This window comes from Carassius gibelio, chromosome A22 (genome assembly GCF_023724105.1).
Source record: "Carassius gibelio isolate Cgi1373 ecotype wild population from Czech Republic chromosome A22, carGib1.2-hapl.c, whole genome shotgun sequence".
NCBI classification, from domain to species: Eukaryota; Metazoa; Chordata; class Actinopteri; order Cypriniformes; family Cyprinidae; genus Carassius; species Carassius gibelio.
The window spans coordinates 246,079-270,228 of record NC_068392.1 but is presented as its reverse complement, the minus strand read 5'-3'; the positions used below and the strand labels follow the sequence as shown (position 1 = coordinate 270,228).

At 40.5% G+C, this 24,150-nt stretch overlaps 1 protein-coding gene across 2 annotated transcripts in view; it reads right to left on the bottom strand.

Moving 5' to 3' along the window:
* LOC127942566 (myosin heavy chain, fast skeletal muscle-like) overlaps window positions 1–23,189 on the bottom strand; it is a 46,847-nt gene extending 23,658 nt beyond the window's left edge. Inside the window, exon 1 of one of the 2 annotated variants that reach the window (XM_052538371.1) lies at window positions 23,019–23,189. In XM_052538371.1, the coding sequence (XP_052394331.1) occupies window positions 23,019–23,174 (156 nt within the window). In that variant the 5' untranslated portion in view covers window positions 23,175–23,189. Of the gene's footprint in view, window positions 1–22,756; window positions 22,850–23,018 lie in introns of those variants that run through there. The other variant, XM_052538372.1, reaches the window with a different exon arrangement.
* Between the last annotated feature and the right edge of the window lie 961 nt (window positions 23,190–24,150).

The following is a 24,150-nucleotide window of genomic DNA, read 5'->3' as shown; positions in this document are numbered from 1 at the left end:
TAGCATTCAAAAGTACAAATCAGTACAAATAAGCTTGTAATCATTGCATAATTTCTGTTAAATTAATTTGTAGATTTTTAAAAAGTGCTTGATCATATGAATTGAAAGCTTAATGACATTTGTAATTTTCAAGTAACATTAAAAGGGTTCTTTTTATGCTTTTTCATCATTAGTTAGTCTGTAGTTTTGCTGTTTGAGCATAAATAATATATGCAAAGTTACAAACCTCAAAGTCCACTTCAAAAGGAGATATTTTATTTCACAGAAATCACTTATGAAAAACTACAACGCATTTTTTCTGGGATTTGTGATATCACAAATACTGATGAATGGGACGAGATCTGATTGAGCTGCACAAAAATAATGTGTTTTTCGAACAACTTAGTATGAGAGCCTGTTCTAGTACACCCCAAAACAAAACCAAGACTTCGTAAAACAGCATAATAGGCCCCCTTTATTTAAAGATCTGTTAATCATTAGATATTCATATTTACATTAGTAAACATTAACAATCATGTTATTTTTTTAATAGCTATATGAATATATATTAACTAATGATATGTTAAACATTACATAATGTTTGTTGATTAATTAATGAGAGTTATTATAAAGATTTACTGAAGATTTTAAGCTAAAATTAGTCTCATTTGAATGTTGAGTAATGATCTAATCATAACATATGTTTTCAGGGAACACTTTCCGTTTTTTTAATTAGTAGTAGTAGTTATATCTTTATTTGTCCCTTCACAAGTCAATTTATACAGCATCAACCTCACAAACAGACAAATTGTATTGTGGCAAAACTGCTAAATTAAAATATCACAACAACCACAACAACAAAACCATGGGTATTAACAATGCACCATTTTTTATATATTAAAATATAGTTTTAAAATGTATAGTACACCTTTACCTTTGTTTCAAATAATTGTTTCCAACCAAGACTGCGTTTGAAACAACAGATCTAGAAGCTCTAACAGTCCTACACTTTGGCACTTTATATCGTCTACCTGAGGGGAGCAGTTCAAATTCTGAATACAAAATGTGAGATGGATCATTTATTAAGCAAGTCAAGAAAGTTCAATAAAATATCTATAAAACATGATCAAAATAGATTTATCAACATCAAAGGACTTAAGCTTCTTCAATAAATATAAACATTTCTGTGCTTTTGATACAATAAGATTTGTTTTTCAACCAGCTTAACTTAATCATCAATAACTGTACCCAAATACTTGTATGAAATTTAAATTCTAAACTTCTTTACCTGCAATAATTACTTTAGATGGTACAGTCCTCCAAGATGGCAACAAGCTGGTTACACGTTACATGTCTCCTTTTTATTTCTGTTTTTGTGTTAATTTTTCAGTAATGCTGGTGCATTTAATGTTTTTTTTTTAAATATTCTTTGGAACAAGTTTATCAGCTCTCTGTGTGACTTTTGACGACGAGTTGGGGGATCTGTTGCTCTTTTGATGATCCAGTGTCTAGTTGGATGTAGTAGTGTCTACTGGTCCTTTGTTTGGTACAGCACCGCAGCACTGGACAAGAACATTACATTTAATCAGTGTATTGTACAAGAAAGCACAGGAGCGTCTCTACTTCCTCCGCAAACTAAGAAGAGCCAGAGCCCCGGCCCCATCATGTGCACCTTCTACAGAGGTACAATCAAGGCACCATCCATTACTGTGTGGTATGGTGCCTGCAACGTGTCTTGTCGGAAGACCCTTCAACGCATAGTGAGAGCAGCTGAGAAGATAGTTGGCATCTCTCTCCACCCACTGCAGGACATTTATGGAACCCGTCTCACCTGTAAAGCAGACACTTTGCACAGCATTGGTCTGCTCACTACCTCATTCAGCATTGACACTTTAACCAGAACAATAATTATATATTCATCATTTACTTCACTTGTGTGCCTATTGCTGCTCTACTTATCTTTCTTTTTTACATGACCTATTTGTATATTTGTATAGTTTTCCTTTATATTTTATAATTGTATTATCTGTATTTAATGTTCTACTGTTAGTGTTTTCTGTATGCACCAAGGGTCTAAGAGTAATGCAATTTTAATTATCTCTATGTATGTATGTGCTGTACATGTGGAAGAATTGACAATAAAGCAGACTTGACTTTACTTGACTTGTGTGTTGGCTATCTTGATGTTTATGAGATCTCTGTTTTTCCAGTTTCTGCGACAAGTACTGTTAGGATAAAGATACGATAAAGGGCTGGCTCATCTCACACAATCTAATTAAACGTCATCTCTGTCAATGTCAGAGATGACGTTGACAGAGTCAAATCCCAGGTCATTTGATTGTTCATTTTCTGATATCTTGCCAAACAGATCTAAACATTAACTTCTGACTGTTTTTGCAATTGTAAAGGTCTTGGACTAATGCATTTGAACATATTTAATCTTCTCCCTAAAGTTGCTGATCTTACTGCATACTTTCATACTGCAAATCCTGATATTCTTGTCACCTCTGAATCATGGCTTAATCAAGGATAATTTACAGTGTTCAGTAAATATCTCAAAATCTGTTCCTAAACATTTTGAGTTAATACTTTTGAAAATCATCTTATCTAAAAATGTCTCTATCATTGTAGCTTGTTGTTATAGACTGCCCTCTGCTCCTGCATGTGCTTTGACTGTTTTAAGTGAAATAAATGCTCCGTACATGTCTTCTAAATTTATATTGTTAGGGGACTTGAAGTGGGATATGTTTGACCCTCCATCATCCTTACAATTACAACTGGATGCACTAAACTTGTCCCAGTTTGTGCAGGCCCCTACACGATCTCTTGTTGGTTTCATACAGATGACTTTATTGGATATTACTCATTTTCGTTATGACTTACTTCATTTAAAAGTATACACTTCAAGCTCTGCATAGACCCTGTTGCCAGCTTTAATCACTTCACCATGTGGTGTATTCAATCTTAAAGAAGATGGAACTGGATGCATTTTCTGAATAATACCAATCCATAAAATGTCTTGCGTTGCAACCTGGAATTAAACCACACTATGTTGGTTGTTCTGGCCAAAGGAGAACTGACCCCCCCCCCCCCCCCCCCCAACTTAGGCTAGTTTTTCCCAAGGTGTTTTACTCTGTCACTAATGAAGTTTGGGCTCCTTGCCACGGTCACCCTTTGGTTTACTAATTTGGGGACACATAATATTTGTGTCCCATAACATAACAATGACAGCTTAATTGTATGGAGCCAAAAGAGTCTCAATAAAGATAAATGCACACACTACATTCACATATGCACACACAGGATTCATACATGCACACACATGATATAAATACACGCACAGGATACACAAATGTGCACAAAATTCACAAATGCACACACAAAATTTAAAAAGCACAGAAGATTCACAAATGCATACAAAATTCAGAAATGCACACAAAATTCAGAAATACACACATAATTCAGAAATGCAAACAACATTTACAAATGCACTCAAGATTCACAAATGCACAGAACAAGATTCAGAAATTTATTTCTGATGCACACACACATATATCTTGATTTACAAACTGCTTGCGGTCTGTGAACTTCACTGCATTTGTGTGTGAATTTTGAGACTCCTCTGACTTGGCTTGACACACAAATGCATGGAATGATCAGCAACCAATCAGATGTCTCCCTTCTTTTAGCCAATCACAAGAACGCACTCCACGTGGTTGTTTACTTATAAGCCAATCACATGAACGCGTTCACACAGCCTATTTATGAAATTGTATGGAAATACAGATGTTTAGATTACAATTCAGGTTTATTTTTTATTATTTTTTACAAAATATAAATTTAAAAATGTCTCAATACATATAGCCCAGACTGTGACTGCAGAAAAAAGTTAACCATGGATTCATAAATTTGCAATAGGCAATTATTTCATTTTATTGAAATATTTTAATGAAAGTAAAAAAAAAATACACCTTTTTGAATATTTTAAGTATATCTAAATATTCTTTTGGATGCAATATAGAAGTCACTTTAATTATAATATTCGGTCCCTACATGAAGAGAGAGTCAGTGGTCCGCTGAGAGAGGAAAGTGACCCTCCGGCTGTGCAAAGTGAGTCGCCGCTGCGTGAGGAAAGGGAATCGTTTGCTCAACTTCACTGGGTGAGGAAAGTGAATCGTTCGCTGAGGAAAGTGAGTCTCTCGCTGCGTGACTCGTGAGGAAAGGGAGTCGTTCGCTGCGTGAGGAAAGTGAGTCGTTCGCTGCGAGAGGAAAGTGAATCGTTCGCTGAGGAAAATGAGTCGTTCGCTGATTGAGGAAAGTGAGTTGTTCGCTGAGGAATGCGAGTCGTTCGCTGATTGGCTTACAAGTAAACAATCCCCCACGTGGGGTGCATTCTTGTGATTGGCTCAAACAAGGGAGATATCTGATTGGTTGCAGATCATTCCCTGTTTAAAAAAAGGCATTTGTGTGTCAAGCCAAGTCAGAGGAGTCTCAAAATTCACACACAAATGCAGTGAGGTTCACAGACCGCAAGCAGTTTGTAAATCAAGATATATGTGTGTGTGCATCAGAAATACATTTCTGAATCTTGTCCTGTGCATTTGTGAATCTTGAGTGCATTTGTAAATGTTGTTTGCATTTCTGAATTGTGTGTGCATTTCTGAATTTTGTGTGCATTTCTGAATTTTGTATGCATTTGTGAATCTTCTGTGCTTTTTACATTTTGTGTGTGCATTTGTGAATTTTGTGCGCATTTGTGTATCCTGTGTGTGTATTTATGAATTATGTGTGTGCATGTATGAATCCTATGTGTGCATATGTGGATGTAGTGTGTGCATTTATCTTTATTGATACTCTTTTGGCTCCATATAACTGCACTGACACTATTGGAAGAGAACTGAACCAGAATGGATGATGATATACATTGTTCTCTTCAGAACTGTTTTATTAATGAATTAAACTCATTACATAATTTATTAATTTAACACAGTTATTAAACTGAACTGAATCAAAAATAAGCTAACTTTAACTGAAAAAAAAAATCTGAATACTAATGTCCTTATTTTAGAGTTGCTTCACAACAGGACTGAATTTTGTATGCATCAGTGAAACTTTATTTTCCTGTTTAACACTGTAAAGCTGCTTTGACAATCTGTATTGTATAAAGCACTTGGTGACTTGACTTGAAGGTATTTTTTTTTATTAATTTCTGCATTCCCTGAGATCCTGTGATCTTGGCATTGTTCCTCCGTGATCAACCTGTTTAGCTACAATAACACAAACAGAGAGGGGCTTTAGAGACTGTATTTAATGCATGTATAAGACACAGCACAAGTAAGTCATATTGTATGATTGCTTGTAGATGTGGTGTGATGGCTCATCTTCATTCTTCATCTTTGCTCTTCAGTAACCAAAAAGATCAGTTAAGTTACATGCTGTTTTTTTTCAATCCTTAATTAGTACATATATATATGATGCAGAATTAGCACCCAGGAATTCTAATTCACGACCAGTGTTTTGTTTTGTTCTCTCTCCACGTTCGTCACTAATTATGCAGTCTGACTATGTCATTTGCTGGAACGGCTTCCGCCAATGACAGATAACTGAAGTGATAGTAAAGTGTTTATTATGTTTGAAATATGCAGATTTTTCTTACAAAACACATGGATTTGCTACAGGAGGCCTTTATTCACCCCCTGGATTTGATGACTTGTGGACTGTTCAACTGCAACAGCCACTGACTGCAATGATAGAGCTTGGAATAGCCAGGAAAATGTTTTATATAACTCCGACTGGATTCATCTGAAAGAAGAAAGTCATATACACATAGGATGCTTCAAGGGTGAGTAAAACTAAAGCCAATTTTAATTTTTGGGTGAACTAACCATTTAATTCATGTATCATATATGTGATAAAAAAAAAATCTCCATTCTGTCACCGATGGAGTTTCGGTTCCTTGCCGCTGTCGCCTTTGGCTTGCTTAGTTGGGGTCACTTCATCTACAGCGATATCTTTGACTTGATTGCAAATAAATGCACAGACACTATTTAAACTGAACAGAGATGACATCACTGAATTCAATGATGAATTGTCTTTAACTCTCATTTTGCATTATTGAGACACTGTTTTCCTAATGAATGTTGTTCAGTTGCTTTGACGCAATGTATTTTGTTTAAAGCGCTATCACGAGCTACCTCGCGCTGGGAACCTCCACATACTGCTCCAAAAGCTCCTTCTGCCTGGCCAAATGCAACCACCCCAGTATTCCCCTGAGCTCAACTGTTTTCCTCAGCTAGTCAGTGCGGCAGCCTGCGGTGAGGTCAAGGCCGCCACATGCAGCAAAGCCAGTGCCGCCGTCCACAAGCCGATGACACTTGTGGCCAGCCCACAAGTGGTGGATATGGCAAGCCCCAGAAACATTAAATTGCCTGCTCCTCGCATATGCCTTCTGGAGCCTGCTCCTTGTATGTGTCCTCGAAGGCCTATTCCTCACAAGTGCCCTCAAGAGCATACTTCTCGCATGCAGAGGCCAATGGATTTCTGGATATGGCATTTTCCCTGGAGTTTACGGCTCCTCTCCTTCTCCCTCAGCTCCACTGGTTCCAGCCAGGTCCGCTCCTCCAGAGCAAACTCTAGTGCCAGCCTGCGGCTCAGATCAAATGGATATGGCATTAACCTCAGGTTTCTCAGCACCCATTCTCTCCCCAGATTCCACTCTAGGGTCAGAGTGGATTAGACTTTCCTGAACCTCCTTTGTCTCCTAAGTCTCCTTCCCATCCACTGGTCCCTTCTTCATTTCCTGAGCACCCAGAGTTAAGCCCACTGTGGGCTCCTGTTCCCCAGTTAAGCTCAAAATGGTCTCCCGATCCCCAGTTCAGCCCAGGAGGGGTTCCCGATCCCCAGTTAAGCCAAAGAATGGCTTCACCGTTCAGCCCAGTTGAACCCCCAGTTAAGCCAAAGACCGGTTTCACTGTTCAGCCCAGGAAGGGCTACAGGTTCACTGTTAAGCCTCCTGACCCCCAGTTAAGTCAAGTGTTGGCTCCAGCCCCAGAGCTCACTCCGGTGTCAGCTCCAGCCCCAGAGCTTGCTCCAGTGTCTGCTCTCAGCCCTTAAGTTCCCCCCAAGTATTTTTTTTGGGGGGAGGGGGGATTAGTAGGGATCCAGCCATAGAGGCTGAGGCAGGGGCTGGGGCCGTGGCCTCTGAGGCTGCTCTGCCATGTCCCATTGAGTATCCAGATCCGCCATGGCCCCCCGAGAATGCAGATCCACCATGGCTGCTGAGTCTCCATTTCCACCATGGCCACCCAAACTGTCTGCTCTGCCATGGCCATTCGAGCTCCTTGCACCGCCATGGCTCCCCGTGCTCCCTGCTTTGCCCTGGAGGTCCTCCTTGACGTTACCCTATTCCTGCCCTGCACCAACCTCCAGGGCACCCGCCCCCTCTTCCCGGTATTACGGCTCAGGACGAGCCTTCCAGAAGGAGGGGAGTAATGTCACTGTTATAGACATCTTTTCTCCTGTTATTTCCTTGTTTGGTAATGTTCCTTTTCTTGTTTAGTTAATTGAATACTCCCCACCTGTTTCTGTTCTCCCTGACTACGTTCCATGTGTTTATAAGTCCTGTCTGTTTGGTTCTTCTTTGTTGGTTCTTAAAGTTATGTATGTAGTTTGTCTCCATTGTTGTTATAATTAAATTGTTTTTAATTTGCAAAAGTCATTCTTAAATCAAATTGAAAACTTATGAATCATAAATCAAATTGATTTGCTGTCTACCCAAAGATTCACAGCCCTACTTTCAAGTGATATCTGTGAGAAAGGGATATTTACTCGACAACGTTGTTCATCTTAGCCGCCACACGCTGAATCCATATGAAATGCTTTGCTTATCAGCTTGCACACCTCTATAGCTATACAGGTGTGAATCAAATGTTAAAAATTATATAAATTAAATACATGTACTTCATAGACATTCTTAGTTTATAATAACTCGATTCTGCTTTCTGTTTGTTCTATGGTCTGTGTTTCTTTGCCTGGACACAACACTGTTTACATGCTGTGTGGTATCTGAGTATTTCAAGGAGTATGTGAACGAGTATAAAAACCAGTATGGGTGCATCCCCAACAAAAAGATACCTTGAGTTGTCCTTGGACGTCCCTGAGCTGTTTCTGGGCCTCAGCAGCCTGGCGGCTGGCATGACTCAGCTGGATCTCCATCTCATTCAGATCTCCCTCCAACTTCTTTTTGACTCTCAGGGCATCATTTCTGCTCCGAACCTCAGAGTCCAAAGTGCTCTGCATGGAGTCGATCACTCTTTGGCTGTTTCTCTTGATCTGTTCCATCCTTCTCACACTTCACCTGGTTCAGCTCCAGCTGCACACTAAGAATCTTGGACCCAGCGTGCCCTGATAGATAGTAGTTATAGTAAGATTTGTGTAAAACTGACAAGAAAATCGTTTAATGCTTACCATGTTAGGAAATTAATTGATTTGACAGTTTTAAGTAACAGTACTTCAGCTTCTTCAAGTGTAGTCTGGATTTCTGCTTTCTCAGACTCCACAGTCTTCTTTGCCTTTTCCAGTTCATGAATGCTCTTTCCAGTCCCTCCAAGTTGCTCAGTGAGGTCAGAAATCTCCTCTAAAGGGTTTCTAAAAATAAGAATTGTAAAACTTTGCATCTCTTTTCTTATAACCTTAGCAAACAAATAAAAGTGTCAATTACATAGCAGGTTCTTGTTCTCCCTCTTCAGTGTCTCGAGGTGATCAAGAGCTTCTTCGTAGGAGTTCTTCATTTTGAACAGCTCAGTGCTGAGAGAACGAGCTTCTTTCTGAGCACCTTCTAGTTCAGCCTGGCTTTCCTCATACTTCTGTTTCCACCATGCTAGGACCTGCAGAGTAAATGTAGTCATTGCTAATCAGCAAAGGTCATGGTTCAAGGTTTAGGTTTATAAGTTATGCACATATTTCTTACCTTATCAAAGTTTCTCTGCTTCTTGTCAAGGTTGGCAGCCAGTGCATTTGCCCTCTCCACATCAATCATGATGTCCTCTACTTCACCTTCACACTTGGAGTTCACTGCCCCAACTGATTCTTCTGCATCCTGCAGACGCTGGGCAAGCTTTTTCCTGAAGAAAGTGTTATGAAATGATGAAATATTACTAATATTTGTGATATTAAAAGTAGGGTGCTGAAAACTATTTTCTTTTCTGTATTTACTTGGATCCCTCAAGCTCCTCAGTGCTTTGGATGGCATCTGTCTCATATTTGGTTCTCCACTGAGACACCTCACTGTTGGCTTTGGACATTCCATGCTGGAGTTCAGCTTTGGCTTTCTGCTCCTTCTCATACAGTCATGACTTGCAGACTGAACCACATGGGCCAGAGCATTCTTGGCCTTGAAATCAAAAGTGAAAATCATTGCAGTGAAAATGTTCCTTTTCTATTGTATACAGCTATGTTCACATCTATACACATTAATAACATATTTTTTTTGTAGGTACACACCTTAACATCTTCTTCAATATGTCTCTTGAGTTCCTCAATCTGTTGAGTGTAAGCCTGTTTGACTCTTGTCAGTTGAGAAACAAGGGCTTCTTTCTCTTCCAGTTGACGGCTAAATTCACCTAGTATGAGACACTGTATAGTTTATCAAATAGTCACAGAAGAGTTGTATGATGTCAGTAATGCGGGGTTGAATCACTTTTGTTTTTGCACAGTTCTGTGGCATTGTGTTGTAGCAACAATGAGTTTTACAGAATAATGAACTCAAATGATATATAGGGAATTTGAATAATTAATCAGGAATATGATTAATTTAGATCTCAGATGACAGTTACATTAAATTTGATTGATTATGAAAAATAGCTCAATTTGCCTATATCAATAAATAATTACAAGGCATTGTAATTTACTAATTAATATGTCAATATTCCATTCTTCATATCAATTGTTGTGATAGCTCTTACTGTAAATTACTGCAAATCAAACAGCGGTTTGTCCAGCAGACCACTGTTGACCTATCAATTTTCAATAAAGTTATCACGCCTTATAATTCAAGGAAAAATATTCTCTGGCCATGAAAACATTATCCTATCCTTATGATAAATTTAGTTTCTAAATTTAATTTTGTAGCTAAAGATCAGACATCTCAGTGACTCGTAATGTGAGTGGGGTGGAGTCCAAGCCAATCGTCAGTATATGGGTTTTTAATAATTAAACTAGTAATACATCAAACTACGAATCACACAGAGTAAATATGCGTACGACAATACAAACAGTAAGCTTTATACAATACATAACGGAATCCAAATAAAAGAAAGAGAGAGAGAGAGAGAGAGAGAGAGAGAGAAAAAATAGAATGAGATCACATAAGGAGCTCAGGTATGAAAATCATAGTCAGTAACTTTTGGAAGCCAACAACAAATCAGATCAGAGCAACAATTTAAAGCAGCATTTAAATCTCCATAGAGAAAGTGATACTTGCAGAGTGTCCAATGTGAGCGTGGCGTGAGATCGGCGTCGAGCTTGTGAGCTTTGCGCGGTGTTCCTTTTGAAAACAGCGGGCGTGTGCCGGAGGCCATGTGACGCGCGTGCACGCTGCGCTTGATCTTGGCGTGAGCGTGGAGCACGTGGTCCTTTGTTCTGTCCTCGCGCGATATTTGAAAGGTTCAACAAACAATGTCCCAGAATTCGTCTTCCTTGCGTGGAGAGGCGAATAGTTGAATAAACTTAGTAAAGAAAAGAAAAGAAACGAACGAAAGCTTCTAAAGGAGCCATTAAAATGGCTTTTTCTCTCAGCCCCTGTGCTGAGGGGGGGGCTTGCACTATGAGCGCGGCGCGAGGCCGCGCGGAGGGTCGCACAGGAGAGCAGCATGTCCGAGAACCAAGAACGAGAAGAAGAGGAAGAAGAGAGAGGGCGGACCTTGTTCGGTCGTTCTTATGGCTTGAAATGGTTCACGCCCCTTTTTCGCGTAAACAGCCAATGAAAGTTCGCGATCTGAAGCGGAGGGAAAAGTTCCTTTGTCTCTGTGAAGACAACCCCCTGGAGATCTAGGGCTTGTCCAAATTCCAGGGATTATTCTAGCAAGTTTGTAATTCAGATTGCATACATTTTTCATTACTTTGCTCTAGATAAATGGGTCTGTCAAAGCATGACGATTAGAACAAGACTAAACATAATAGGTATATGTGATCAAAACATGAAGTTACATTCAAATGTAGAATTACACATATTTAAAGATTTGCTTAACACATGATAACACTGCAGATGTTGGGAAACATCTAAATGTACCAAAAGGGAATACGTATTACATTTATAAAACATAAAAACTAACAGGTAACGAATTAATTCCATAGAATGCATTGGGGAGAAGATTTGGCTTCTCTCCTCTCCAGTGTCCAGGGTGGTCGTAAAGTTTTATGTCACAGGTCGGAGCGGACCACAGATGTTGCAAGTCACGCCCCTTCCTAGTTTCCACCTCGAGGAGGTCTCAAAGCAACCCCAATGACCAGACAGACCAAGCGTAAGTAATATTAAAACAACTTTATTTAAATTAATTAAAATAATTCAGGGAGGGGGAGGTAAATCTTAAAATTATCGTCTCTGTTCAGCGGGAGGAGAAAGGGGCCGGAGAGGACTATGCGGCGAGGGTTAGTATGTCCCTTTGGGCTTTTGTTGACTCGTGGCGCCCTTCTTTTCTCCTGAAGGCAGAGTGAAACACACAATGAGTAATCGATCCGGTGAGAGTGGCTACCTGTTACTTGGGTCCATGCGACTGGCTGATAAATGACTTGTTCCTCCGATCTCTTCGTACAGGGTGCTCGGGCGGCGCCTCCCCTTCTGCACACTCCGAGGTGAGCGCCAACCCGCGACACAGAACTCCAATGGCACTGCAAGAGAGAGGTCACTCAAACTGCGGGGACAACACAGGTAGGTACTTCACAGGCAACTGGGGCTCTATTCTCACTTTAGTGATTCGTAGCAATGGACAAAGGTAAGTATTCCACAGGCAACTGGGGCTCTATTCTCACTTTAGTGATTTGCAGCAATGGGCAAAGGTAGGTATTTCACAGGCAACTGGGGCTCTATTCTCACTTTAGTGATTCGCAGCAATGGGCAAAGGTAGGTATTTCACAGGCAACTGGGGCTCTATTCTCACTTTAGTGATTCGCAGCAATGGACAAATGTAGGTATTTCACAGGCAACTGGTGCTCTATTCTCCCTTTAGTGATTCGTAGCAATGGACAAAGGTAAGTATTCCACAGGCAACTGGGGCTCTATTCTCCTAGAATACTTCTCCTGGGCGGTGGGCTTACGGTGAAATACTGCGATACAGTAAGTAGATGAACTGTCAGACCTGGAGTAGTAAATCGTCGTAGCGCAGGCCTCCACAGGGATTTCCTGTGCATCGGGGAAAGTTAAACACTGTCGCACTGGGCCGAACGCTTCCCTCTCCTCTCTTCTATTTGCAGTTTAAGGGATCTGGACCGGGGTGAACCTTTGAAGAGGCTCCACAACAGGTAAAGTAAATCCACACAGCTAATTTGCAACAGTAAAACTTCCTCCTTGCATATAGGTATAATTTTTGGCTTTTACTCACACCAGTCTTGCTTACGTGTATTCTTCACCACCGCTTTCACAGAGCCAGGGTATTCTGAAAGGGTCTAGACAGGACGTTACATTTGGGTCTCCATGCAGGGGTCGCAAAATGGCATTTAGATGAAAATGGCGCTTCACCAGCCTCAACGGTCACTGGTCTCCCCCACGACTCATCCAGTCCAGGGTGGCTACTGACAACACAACCACAGCATACCACTGCAAGATTTCAAGTGTACACACTCACAGCAAAGACAAGGACTCACCCACTGCACTCCACACACTCTATGTGAAATAGGGTCAGAACCACGGTTTACTAGGACTTATCCTGGGGTTTCGTTGGGCGTTGTTGATAGATGAAGGGCCGGAGGAATAACGTTGCCGTCACGACTGCTTGCGGCTTCCTGTACTCGTACTTCCCGGCTCACCCAAAACTCTGCTCCGTAATGGGGCCGCTGGCCTATTTACCAGATGCTCACAACATACGCTGGATAATGCACTCTCCCCAATGATGTACAATGCACTGTCCAAAAGTACTCACAAATGAACGATAACACTCTTCCTTTGTCTCCTTCTCCTTCTAGCTGTCCAATCCTCTTCACACCATCGGTTTTCCGTTGCTGGAGATCACCCTTGACGTTACTTCCGGTGAGTACTTCCTATGACTGTGACTCCAACACATCAGTAGTTTATATACAGATGGTCTCTTCAAACATCAATAAATGTCGTATACTCAGCCCAGTTACTAGTGTCCTTGTCTCCTTCTTCACCCCGTGAAGTTCCTCTGCCTTCACCAATGCTGACTCTGCCCAAACCTCTACACTGCCCGCCGGATCGGCCTGAAACGATTCAACTCCAACTCCTGTTTGAATTTCTGAGACTTTTTATACCCTTCCTGTTCTCTCCATTGTCCAATCCACGATCGCCGCGTTTATTGTCCTCACCTGTGCCTCGTACAGCCCAATTTGCCTCCCGGAGTTTCCCGGAAGTTCCGGTGTTTGTAATATACGGGCCGGGCGGAAACCATCTTCGGGCGGAACCAACCTTCGCCACTTTTGGTTCCGCCCCCAAAAAGTCACAGTGTGACATTTACGACCTGCAAAGATGGGGGTTGCAGAAACGTGGCTAAAGTTAAAGTGAGGAGAGACATTTCCTAAAGTATGAGCTTGCAACTTATACTCTTCACATAACAAGGATTAACCATTTTATGCAATCCATAAACATAATTAAAATACATATTAATAATAAAATGAAAGTAAGGAACTTATACGAAAGGTTTCCTTTGTCTCCAGTGTGTTGGAGGAATTTGGGTTGGGGGTTTTCATTTCTTCTTTGAAGCTCGCATGGGCATCGTAAATAATTTAAGTCCAGCCAGGCTGGCGCCAGGCCAGGCACTTGGTGCAAAAAGAGTTTCATTTGGAAAATCTGAATTAAACACATGAATCGATGATCTGCATATCCGTTACAGTGTGTATGGTATATTTAGTATTTACATACCATTTCTAGTTTGGAGCCTTGCCTTCTGGGCATTTAAATCATTAAATTGGCTTACAAACTCATCATTCTTTGACTTTAGCTCATTTGCTTGGTCTTCTATTGTACGGCACATCTTTTCAAGGTTTGCCTACATAAATAAAGAAATATAAACTCACTGAGATTCTTTTGGAAAATTTTCAAATTTTATGCTGCTAAAGTTAAAGTAGTTTTGAAAAACTAATATTAGATATTTTTTTTTTTTTTAAGTTTTCACAAGATTATACCTTTGCTTTAGCCACAGCCTCCATGTTGCTTGTCAGGTCATCAATCTCCATCTTGTATTCACTCTTCTCCTTCTCCAGCTTCTGCTTGACCCGCTGGAGGTTGTCGATCTGTTCTCCGAGTTCAGCCACACTGTCTGCCTGCTTCTTTCGGAGAGCTGCATCTGTAGCTTCATGCTGCAAGGTGGACTCCTCCAGATCACGACGCAACTTCTGGAATTCAGCTTCACGCTTCTTGTTCATCTCAATCTGAGCAGCAGTAGCACCACCAGCTTCCTCAAGCCTCTCGCTGATCTCTTCAAGTTCCCTGGAGAGATCAGCTCTCTGCTTCTCCACTTTAGCACGAGCAGCTCGCTCTGCCTCTATTTCCTCTTCCAGCTCCTCGATACGGGCCTAAAGAAAGTATAAAATAATTTATTCAGTGATTTTGGTAATGGGGATTTTCAAAGCTATGCATCTACGTCACAGTTTCACACAGAAAAATTATGGTTGCCATTACTTGAAGTTCTTTGATCTTCTTCTGAAGCTGTGCTCCCAAAGACTGTTCATCCTCAATTTTGCTGAGAAGCTGACTTATCTCAAAGTCCTTCCTGTTTTTAATGTCAGCCTCTCGCTGATCTCTTCAAGTTCCCTGGAGGGATAAGCTCTCTGCTTCTCTACTTTGGCACGAGCAGATCGCTCTGCCTCTATTTCCTCTTCCAGCTCCTCAATACGGGCCTAAGTAAATAAAGAAATTAAATTATTTAGTGATCTTTCGATATGGGTTTTCACAGCTATTCATCTACTTTTCCATTTCACATCAGAAAGATTGGGGTTAGTGTTTATCTGAAGTTCTTTGATCTTCTCCTGAAGCTGTGCTCCCAAAGACTGTTCATCCTCAGTTTTGTTGAGAAGTTGGCTTATCTCAAAGTCCTTCCTGTTTTTAATGTAGTGTTTTGTCAAATGTGTAATTGTGTAAAGTTAGACGTGTACTCACTTTTTGATCTTCTCATCTGATTGCTGTTTGTCATTCTCGGAGCTTCTTCCCTTGCTCCAATGAGCACTTAAGCTATTGTGACAAAAAAATTATCATTAAAATATTAATTGGCAACAATATTAATTAAAATCCAGGCCTGGTCCTCTCTCGTCCTTCACTGTCGTCGCTACTATTTTATATCCTTCCAATCTCCTCCGTGGGACTCGAGACTGGTGAGTGTCGCTGATTTCCAATCACTCCACTGGCCTTGCTTTGTTCCCACGCCTCTCGGCCCCGCACCACTCGTCACATACTCCCATCACCCCTCGCAGGCTGGGGGGTACCTACTCTGCTGGTGTGCTCAGGGTGACCTGCGGGAAACTGAGTGTACGATAGACGGGGCAAGAGAAAAGGAGATGGAAGGATGAAGAGTGACAGAGATGAGATAGGGGAGAGAGGAGAGGATAATTTTTTTTGTTTCAGTTCACAGGCACGCTGCCGCTTGGCCCTCCACCAGCTGGGTGAACTCCTCCACAGTGCCTGGAGGTGGCACTGGATGGCCCTCGGTGGATGGCACGACACTCCTCCGCCGCTCGGTGGACAGCGACGGCTCCTCCGGTTTTGGGCAGCCGGCAGGAGTCCCCCGTTCCCTGCTCCACCTGATTCCATCAAGGATGGCAGCAGGCTCCGGCCCCCTGGCAAACGGCGGTGACTCCTCCGCTCCCTCACGGATGGCAGCCACATATCCATATCACGGGCAGCCGGCAGCGAGCTCGTCCATCCCCAACAACTCACTCCAGCCCACCGCCTCGAGCATCCACAGCGCCCGACTGCTACGCCCACTCGATGGCACCGCGGGTTCACCCCAGCGGCGAGGGATTTTCGGCAGCGCGTTCCTCCTTCCTCCCAGGCTTCGGCACCAATGTAACAATATTCTTTCGTGGGAATAAGGAGGCGGGAACCGGCGGACAATCAAAATGAAACTTTAATTACAAAATAAACACAAAACAGTTAAATAAAAACCAAACACAGTCCTCTCTCGTCCTTCACTGTCGTCGCTCCTATTTTATATCATCTCCTCTGTGGGACTCGAGACCGGTGAGTGTTGCTGATTTCCAATCACTCCACCTGCCTGGCTCCGTTCCCGCGGTTGTCGGCCCCACCCCACTCATCACAGGTACATTATAAAAAAAGCCTTTCCATCTAAAGTTGAGGTTGATTTTGTTTTACAGCTTACTTTTGTGTGTCCAAACTTATATAGGCTGTAGTCAACATCAATAGAGCCCAGAGCCTTTTTAGAAGCCTTTTTGTTGTCATTGAACTGTCCCTCAGGGATGACGCTAGCATTTAATACAGTCCACCGATATTACAGCGATATCGTTGTCTTGACATTATTTAACTGAACAGAGATGACATCACTGAATTCAATGATGAACTGCCTTTAACTATCATTTTGCATTATTGAGACACTGTTTTCCTAATGAATGTTGTTCAGTTGCTTTGACGCAATGTATTTTGTTTAAAGCGATATATAAATAAAGGTGACTTTGACTATGACTTTGACTTTAATACTTTGTGTCTAGAGGACATTTAGAGGAGGGTCATTTTCTTTTGAATCCACAAAAAAAAAAAAAATGTTAAGATGGTGAAGATTAGGTGGTGCATTATTTCCCATTAGAAGGTTGCAGAAAGGTGTCTTTACCTCTGCTTGAAGTCACCATATAGGATTCTACTGGGGAAAACTTTCCAGCAGGTTCTGATATCCTCCAACACACCATTACATCTGAGCTGGTGGATGACCAGGAAGTTCTCCTTTAGACCTGCAATGCAAATGTTCCTGAGGTTCCAGAGATATTTTCAAAACTGTGATACATTTTCATTGGATAGTCATAAGGGTAAATGTAAATGCTGTTGATATCAGTGCATTCTCTGCTTCTGTTGCATCCTCTAATGTTACTGAAGTTTTAAATTGTACATGTCCATCTATGATTTATGATATGTATCATTCTTCTATTTCTAACATCCTGGATGAGAATGCTCCAATTAGAACCAGGTCTGTTTCCATGTCCCACTCCTCAACTTGGTTTAAAGCTGCAGTAGGTAACTTTTGTAAAAATATATTTTTTACATATTTGTTAAACCTGTCATTATGTCCTGACAGTAGAATATGAGACCGATAATCTGTGAAAAAATCAAGCTCCTCTGGCTCCTCCCAGTGGTCCTACTGCCATTTGCAGAAACTCCATCGCTCCCGGTAAAAAATAACCAATCAAAGCTTCGGTCCGTAACTTTGTTTGTGTTCAAAATGTAGAAAAATGTATATAATAAGCGAGTACACCATGAATCCATTTTCCAAACCGTGTTTTTAGCTTGTCCTGAATCACTAGGGTGCACCTATAATAAGTGTTTACATACGGACTATTTTAGATTGCTTCGGGGGTACCGCGGCGGAGTAACCCAGTACCTTTGTGATTCTTCATAGACATAAACAGAGAGAAGTAGTTCCGGCTACGATGTTCTTCTGCAAGACGCAAGCAGTTCTGTTTATTAACCGCTAGAGCGTCAAAAGTTACCTACCGCAGCTTTAATGCAGAGCTTCGTGCTCTGAAAGCGAAAAGCAGACAACTTGAACGTCTTTTCAGGAGAACCGGTTTAACTGTCCATTATCTTGTTTATTCTGATTACATCAAGAACTACAAAACTGCCGTGAATGCAGACCGGTCTTCTTATATCTCCAGCATCAACAAAGCTAAAAATAGGTCTAAAGCACTATTTAGCATGGTAAGCAAACTAATCTAGCCACAAAATCATAGTATCAGCCAACATGAATCCGATGATTTGTGTTGCACTTTTTTGCACCACTTTCAGGGAAAGTTGGATGTTTTATGCAGGACTTTTGATGATGAACCGACTATTTCTAATTGTGAGAAAACTCAGTCTACCCAATCATTGACTACCTTTGCCTTAACTAATCCATCTCTAATTGCAGATGTTATACAGAAATCAAATTCCTCTTCAAGCTGACTAGACCCTGCACCTACTTTTCTCCTGAAGCACTGTATCCCTATTATTTCTGCCCCTATCTCACACCTAATAAACATATCTTTAATTTCTTCCACTGTTCCTATCTCACTCAAGACTGCTGCTGTTACTCCTATTCTTAAAAAACCTGAATCTGGATCCTGTTAATATATCCAACTATCGTCCGATCTCTAACCTGCCATTTGTATCTAAAATCATGGAAAAGACTGTTGCCTCTCAGCTGCGGTCATTTCTAGCTCACAACAATCTCTTTGATATTTTTCAGCCTGGTTTTCGCACATGGCACAGTACGGAAACTGCGCTAGTAAAGGTTCTCAATGATCTATTACTTTCTGGCGATTCAGGCAGTTTATCAATTCCTTTATTACTTGATCGTAGCTCAGCTTTTGATACTATTTGCCATAAGATACTACTCTGTTGCCTTGCAGAAGTTGGCATTTCAGGTTCTGCATTATCTTGGTTCTCCTCATATTTCACAGATCAGCAATACTTCATCTCACTGCAAAAGTCCAAATCTCCTAGTGCCTTGCTCAAACAAGGAGTTCCCCAGGGCTCAGTTCTCGGACCATTATTATTCATCTCTATATTCAGCCTCTTGGCCAAATAATTTGTTGTCATGGTTTTAACTACCACTGTTATGCTGATGACATCCAGATACATACTGCTTGTCAACCAGATTCTACCCAGTCGATGACATCCTTATCTTCATGTGTCAGTGAGTTAAAGGATTGGCTACATTCTAATTTTCTCAATCTGAACTTGAATAAAACTGAAATTTTAATAATTGGTCCCCCATCTCTAATAAAAAAAAAAAACTGATGTTTCTAGCTTTGACCTTAGCGCTATTTCTATTTTTCCATCAGCTACTGTTAGAAACTTAGGTGTCATTCTAGACCCATCGCTAACCTTTGATGACCACATTACCAAACTCTCCAAAGCTGCTTTTTTTCAACTACATCGAATTGCACAACTTCTTCCTTTTCTGAGTAGAAAAGATGCGGAATCATTAGTGCATGCATTCGTTACCACTCACCTAGACTATTGTAATGCTCTTTTCTCTGGTTTACCAGCTCACTCCATTGTTCATCTGCAGTACATTCAAAATTCTACTGCCAGATTATTAACTTCAATAAAAAATTCTGCTCACATCACCCCTATTTTATTTAAAGTCACTGGTTGCCTGTATCTATTTGTGTGCAATACAAAATTCTGGTTGCACTTTATTTTACAGTACATGTACTAACATGTATTTATAGTGTACTTACAGTGTATTTATCTAAGAAAGTTATGGTAATACAGGGTAACTACATGGGGTAGGGTTATGTTTAGGGATAGGTTCAGGGTTAGTACCTAGTTATTACATAGTTATTGTAATTACTATAATAAGTACATAGTTTGTACATGAGGAACAAGACTGTAAAATAAAGTGCTACCATTCTTCTGCTCACCTTTAAGGCACTTAAAGGTCTTGCTCCCTCCTATCTTTCTGACTTACTATCTTCTTATAAACCTTTTCGCACACTCCGGTCTTCTAATTCTGAACTCCTTTCTGTACCTAGGTTCCACCTATCTTCAATGGGCGGCAGGTCCTTTTCCGTTATTGCACCCAAACTTTGGAATTCACTTCCCCTGGCACTCAGAACAGTCACCTCTTGTAGTGAATTCAAGTCCAAACTTAAAACTTATTTGTTTAATCAACACTATCACTAATTTACATGTGTATTTGCCATTTTGTTTTCCATTTTTATGTCTTCACTACATAATCTGTATTATATGCAACTGCATTATTTGCAGTATTTGCATTGGGCAAATGTCCAATGAAATTGTTCATTGTTAGAATTTTTTTGTTGCTTTGGTGTACAATGTTCAGCGTCCTTCTGTCACAGTGTCTGGGTTGTGTTCCCTGGGTGTCCACTAGGTGTCCTCCGTTCCCACGGTGTCTGTCATCTCATCACTTCCTGTTCCCCTATTTGGTCACCTTCCTCCTTGTTTTAGTTAATTGATTGTTCCCCACCTGTCTCCAGTTTCCCCATTATCCTTCTGTGTATTTATACCCGGTCTGTCTGAGTCTTTGTCACGGAGTCCTTGTCGTATGAATGATACTTTCCAGAGTCTGCTCTTCCCGTGTGTTTTTGTTTGTTCTTCCCGTGTGTTTTTGTTTGTTTTTATGTTTTTGGAATTTCTGGTTTTTGACCCTGCCTGGACTGTTTACTCTTTTGGATTGCCCCTCAAATAAACCTTGCACCTGCATTTGGATATCTCCTGTGTTTCTTGTATCACCGTACGTGACACCTTGAGCTCGGGAAAGGCGCTATATAAATTAAACATATTTATTATTATTATAAGGGTTGGTGGTGATGAGCAGGGTCTCTATAAAGAGTTGATGTGCAACATGTTAAAAGTGTTCTCAAACTAGGAAACAACTGAAACACACAATCCTGTAGACTTCTCAGCGAGCAGCTCTGGCTTGTGTCCAGTCATGAACTGGTAGAAGATGTGGTAACTCCATTCAGCCGACAGCTGGAATGTCACTCTCGACTTTTCCAGCAGATCTTTCCATGAAATAAATTAAGAAAAAAGACATTGACTTCAATTGTTTAACTCATATCTTAGCCTCCAAATAAAAATATTTGGCTTATAGCAAGGTTGACTCACAAATTTCAATATCAGCTGAGGCCAGTTTTCCAGTGGTAATGAAATTAATCCTTGTGAATTTACCATACAAAGAGGAAATATTTGGAAGCTTAGAATTTCCCATATTTGGAATTTTAATTGAATTTGTATAATGCATTACATTTGATCTCGGCAACTTATAAAACGAGAGGAGTTGTCATTCCTTACAGTCTTGGCATTTCCATAAGCCTCCAGAAGAGGGTTGGCTGCAATGACTTGATCCTCTAGCGACCCCTGGTGAGTATTTAAGTAATTTCATCATGTAGAATTATTCTGTCACTCTACTTTGGCTGTTGCTTGATGTAGTCACCTGCATTTTGCTGGGGACATGTTCTGCCTTCCTTGCTCATGACACAGCGATTGTTGCAAAGTACTGGATCACACGTTTGGTGTTCACAGTCTTTCCTGCACCAGATTCTCCACTGAGTGGAAAAGATGGAAAATAACATATTTCAGAATATTAGAAATAATTTTACTCAAGTGCTTCTTTAAAAACTTCAATCTTCAGGCACTGCATTTTCATGCATACTAGAAATCTGATTAGAACTGTGATCAAAATTGACCATATTTACTTTGTGTGCCTAAATTGATCATTTTGTGGTGAACAATTCATCCATGCAAGTCAATCCACACAAAAACAATTTTTGACTTCGTAATTATCAAAATCTGAAAATGCGCATGAAAGGAGAGATGGCGAGGAGGTCCATTTTTGGTTGTGGGACTTTTTACATTTTAGTAAGGAGAGATAACAGAGAGGTCACGGATGTACTCAAAGCACTTCATGGGCAAATGCTTCAAATATTGGACAGAACACTAAATGGGGTTTGTGAGATATCTGAAACACCTACTTTTCTACATCCAATCAGGTGCTAGATGGAAAATGAAGCCATGCCCACTATTTTTCCTCATTAAGTATTCAGTTTATCTCGGAAATGCATCACAACACTGGAGAAAAGTCGTTTGCATCTTCCTGTTCACGCGGACTTTAACATTTCAAGTCAAGTCGTCACCTTTATTTATATAGTGCTTTAAACAAAATACATTGCGTCAAAGCAACTGAACAACATTCATTAGGAAAACAGTGTCTCAATAATGCAGAATGATAGTTAAAGGCAGTTCATCATTGAATTCAGTTATGTCATCTCTGTTCAGTTTAAATAGTGTCTGTGCATTTAATTGCAATCAAGTCAATGATATCGCTGTAGATGAAGTGACCCCAACTAAGCAAGCCAGAGGCGACAGCGGCAAGGAACCGAAACTCCATCGGTGACAGAATGGAGAAAAAAACCTTGGGAGAAACCAGGCTCAGTTGGGGTCAGTTCTCCTCTGACCAGACGAAACCAGTCTGGTTTTGTGTTTCGGAGTGCTGCTTTCTGCTAAAATGGTTGAATAAGTACATGCAAACATATTCAATCAGTACGCAAATGCGTTGATAGAACATATTTATATAACACATTTTTTATTTTGTTTGTGCATGCGGACCTGTGGACCACTTATGTGCACCCCTGTATATACTGTAAGCACACTTCTTAGGCGATCAGTCCTTTTTATTTTTATATTGGTTTGCAAATTGGATTGAAAATGTATATCTCCACCACTTACCAGTGAGCATGAACTGGTAGACGTTGACAACAACTGTGTCGTACACTGGGAGCCACTTGTAGGGATTGACAGTGACGCAGAACAAGCCAAAGTAGGTCTGAAACAGAGATAGATAGTCTAGTTTTAAGGAATAAAACATGATTAACTTAGACTTACATAGATCATCCATGCTGCGTAACGCTCTTTAAGGTTATAGAGCACACAGGGCTCATTGAGGTGGGTCATCATGGCCATGTCCTCAATTTGTCAAACTTGGGAGGATTCATGGGGAAGATTTCATCTTCTTTTACCTTGAGGGTATAAAAAGTTTTCAGCAAGGGTGAAACATTTACTAAAAATGAAAATGTTTTATTCACGTGGCATAGCATCATGCTAAATTGTTTTACAGAAAATCAACACTTTTTGTAATTGTACTTACTTTCCCACACAGAGTTTTGCCACCTTCTCTGCTAACGTGGCTCTGCCATGAAGAACGCCGTTTTGTCATCAAAGGGGGTGTTCTGAGCCTCAATTCTCTTTTTTTATGGCTTCCGGAGGAAAACAGCCGCCGGCCCGAAACACTCCATTTGACCATGTCCCATGATTTCGGTTTACTGTGACAAATGAGAAGAAGAGAATGTGCTGATGGTCCTTCACTCCGGTACTATAGAGCAGTGGTTTTCAAACCCTGAGACTTAAAAAATGGGTTGCCAGGATGATTTAAGGAAAATGTATATATGTATAAAATGTACTGTTATGTCCACTGCAGTCAAAAATCTGGGTGTTATATTAGAAAGCAAGTCTTTTGAAAATCATATTTCCCATGTTACAAAAACTGCATTCATCCATCTTAGAAATATTTCCAAGCTACAAAACATGTTACCTGTGTCTGATGAAGAAAAGCTAGTTCATGCATTCATAACCTCTGGACTGGACTATTGTAATGCACTTCTAGGTGGTTGTCCTGCTTCGTCAATAAACAAGCTACAGGTCGTCCAAAATACAGCAGCTAGAGTCCTTACCAGGTCAAGAAAATATGATCATATTACCCCAATTTTACAGTCTCTGCACTGGCTACCTATTAAGTTCCGTATCAGTTACAAATTATCATTACTTACCTATAAGGCCCTAAATGGTTTAGCTCCTGCGAACCTAACTAGCCTTCTACCACGCTACAACCCATCATGCACCCTAAGGTCACAAAACGCTGGACTTTTGGTAGTTCCTAGGATAGGAATATACAAATACTCGGAAAGTCACTGTGAACCAGCAACTGCTTGGTTTTCCACCTTCATTCAAAATAGAGTTTATGTTTAGCAGAAGAAGAAAACTCATTCAGGTTTAAAACTATTTTTTGTGGGTACATGAAGATGAAAGATAAAAGATAAAAAGATAAAAAAACAAAACAAAACAAAACAAATTGTGTTTTATTTTTACTTGTTTATAAAATTTTATGAATGCATCTGCTAAAAACTATTTTACCTACAAAACACTGTTTATTTTTATATGTGTATTATGTGTATTTGTAATGTGTATCTTTGTTTTATTTTATTTTTATAAAAAATTTTAAT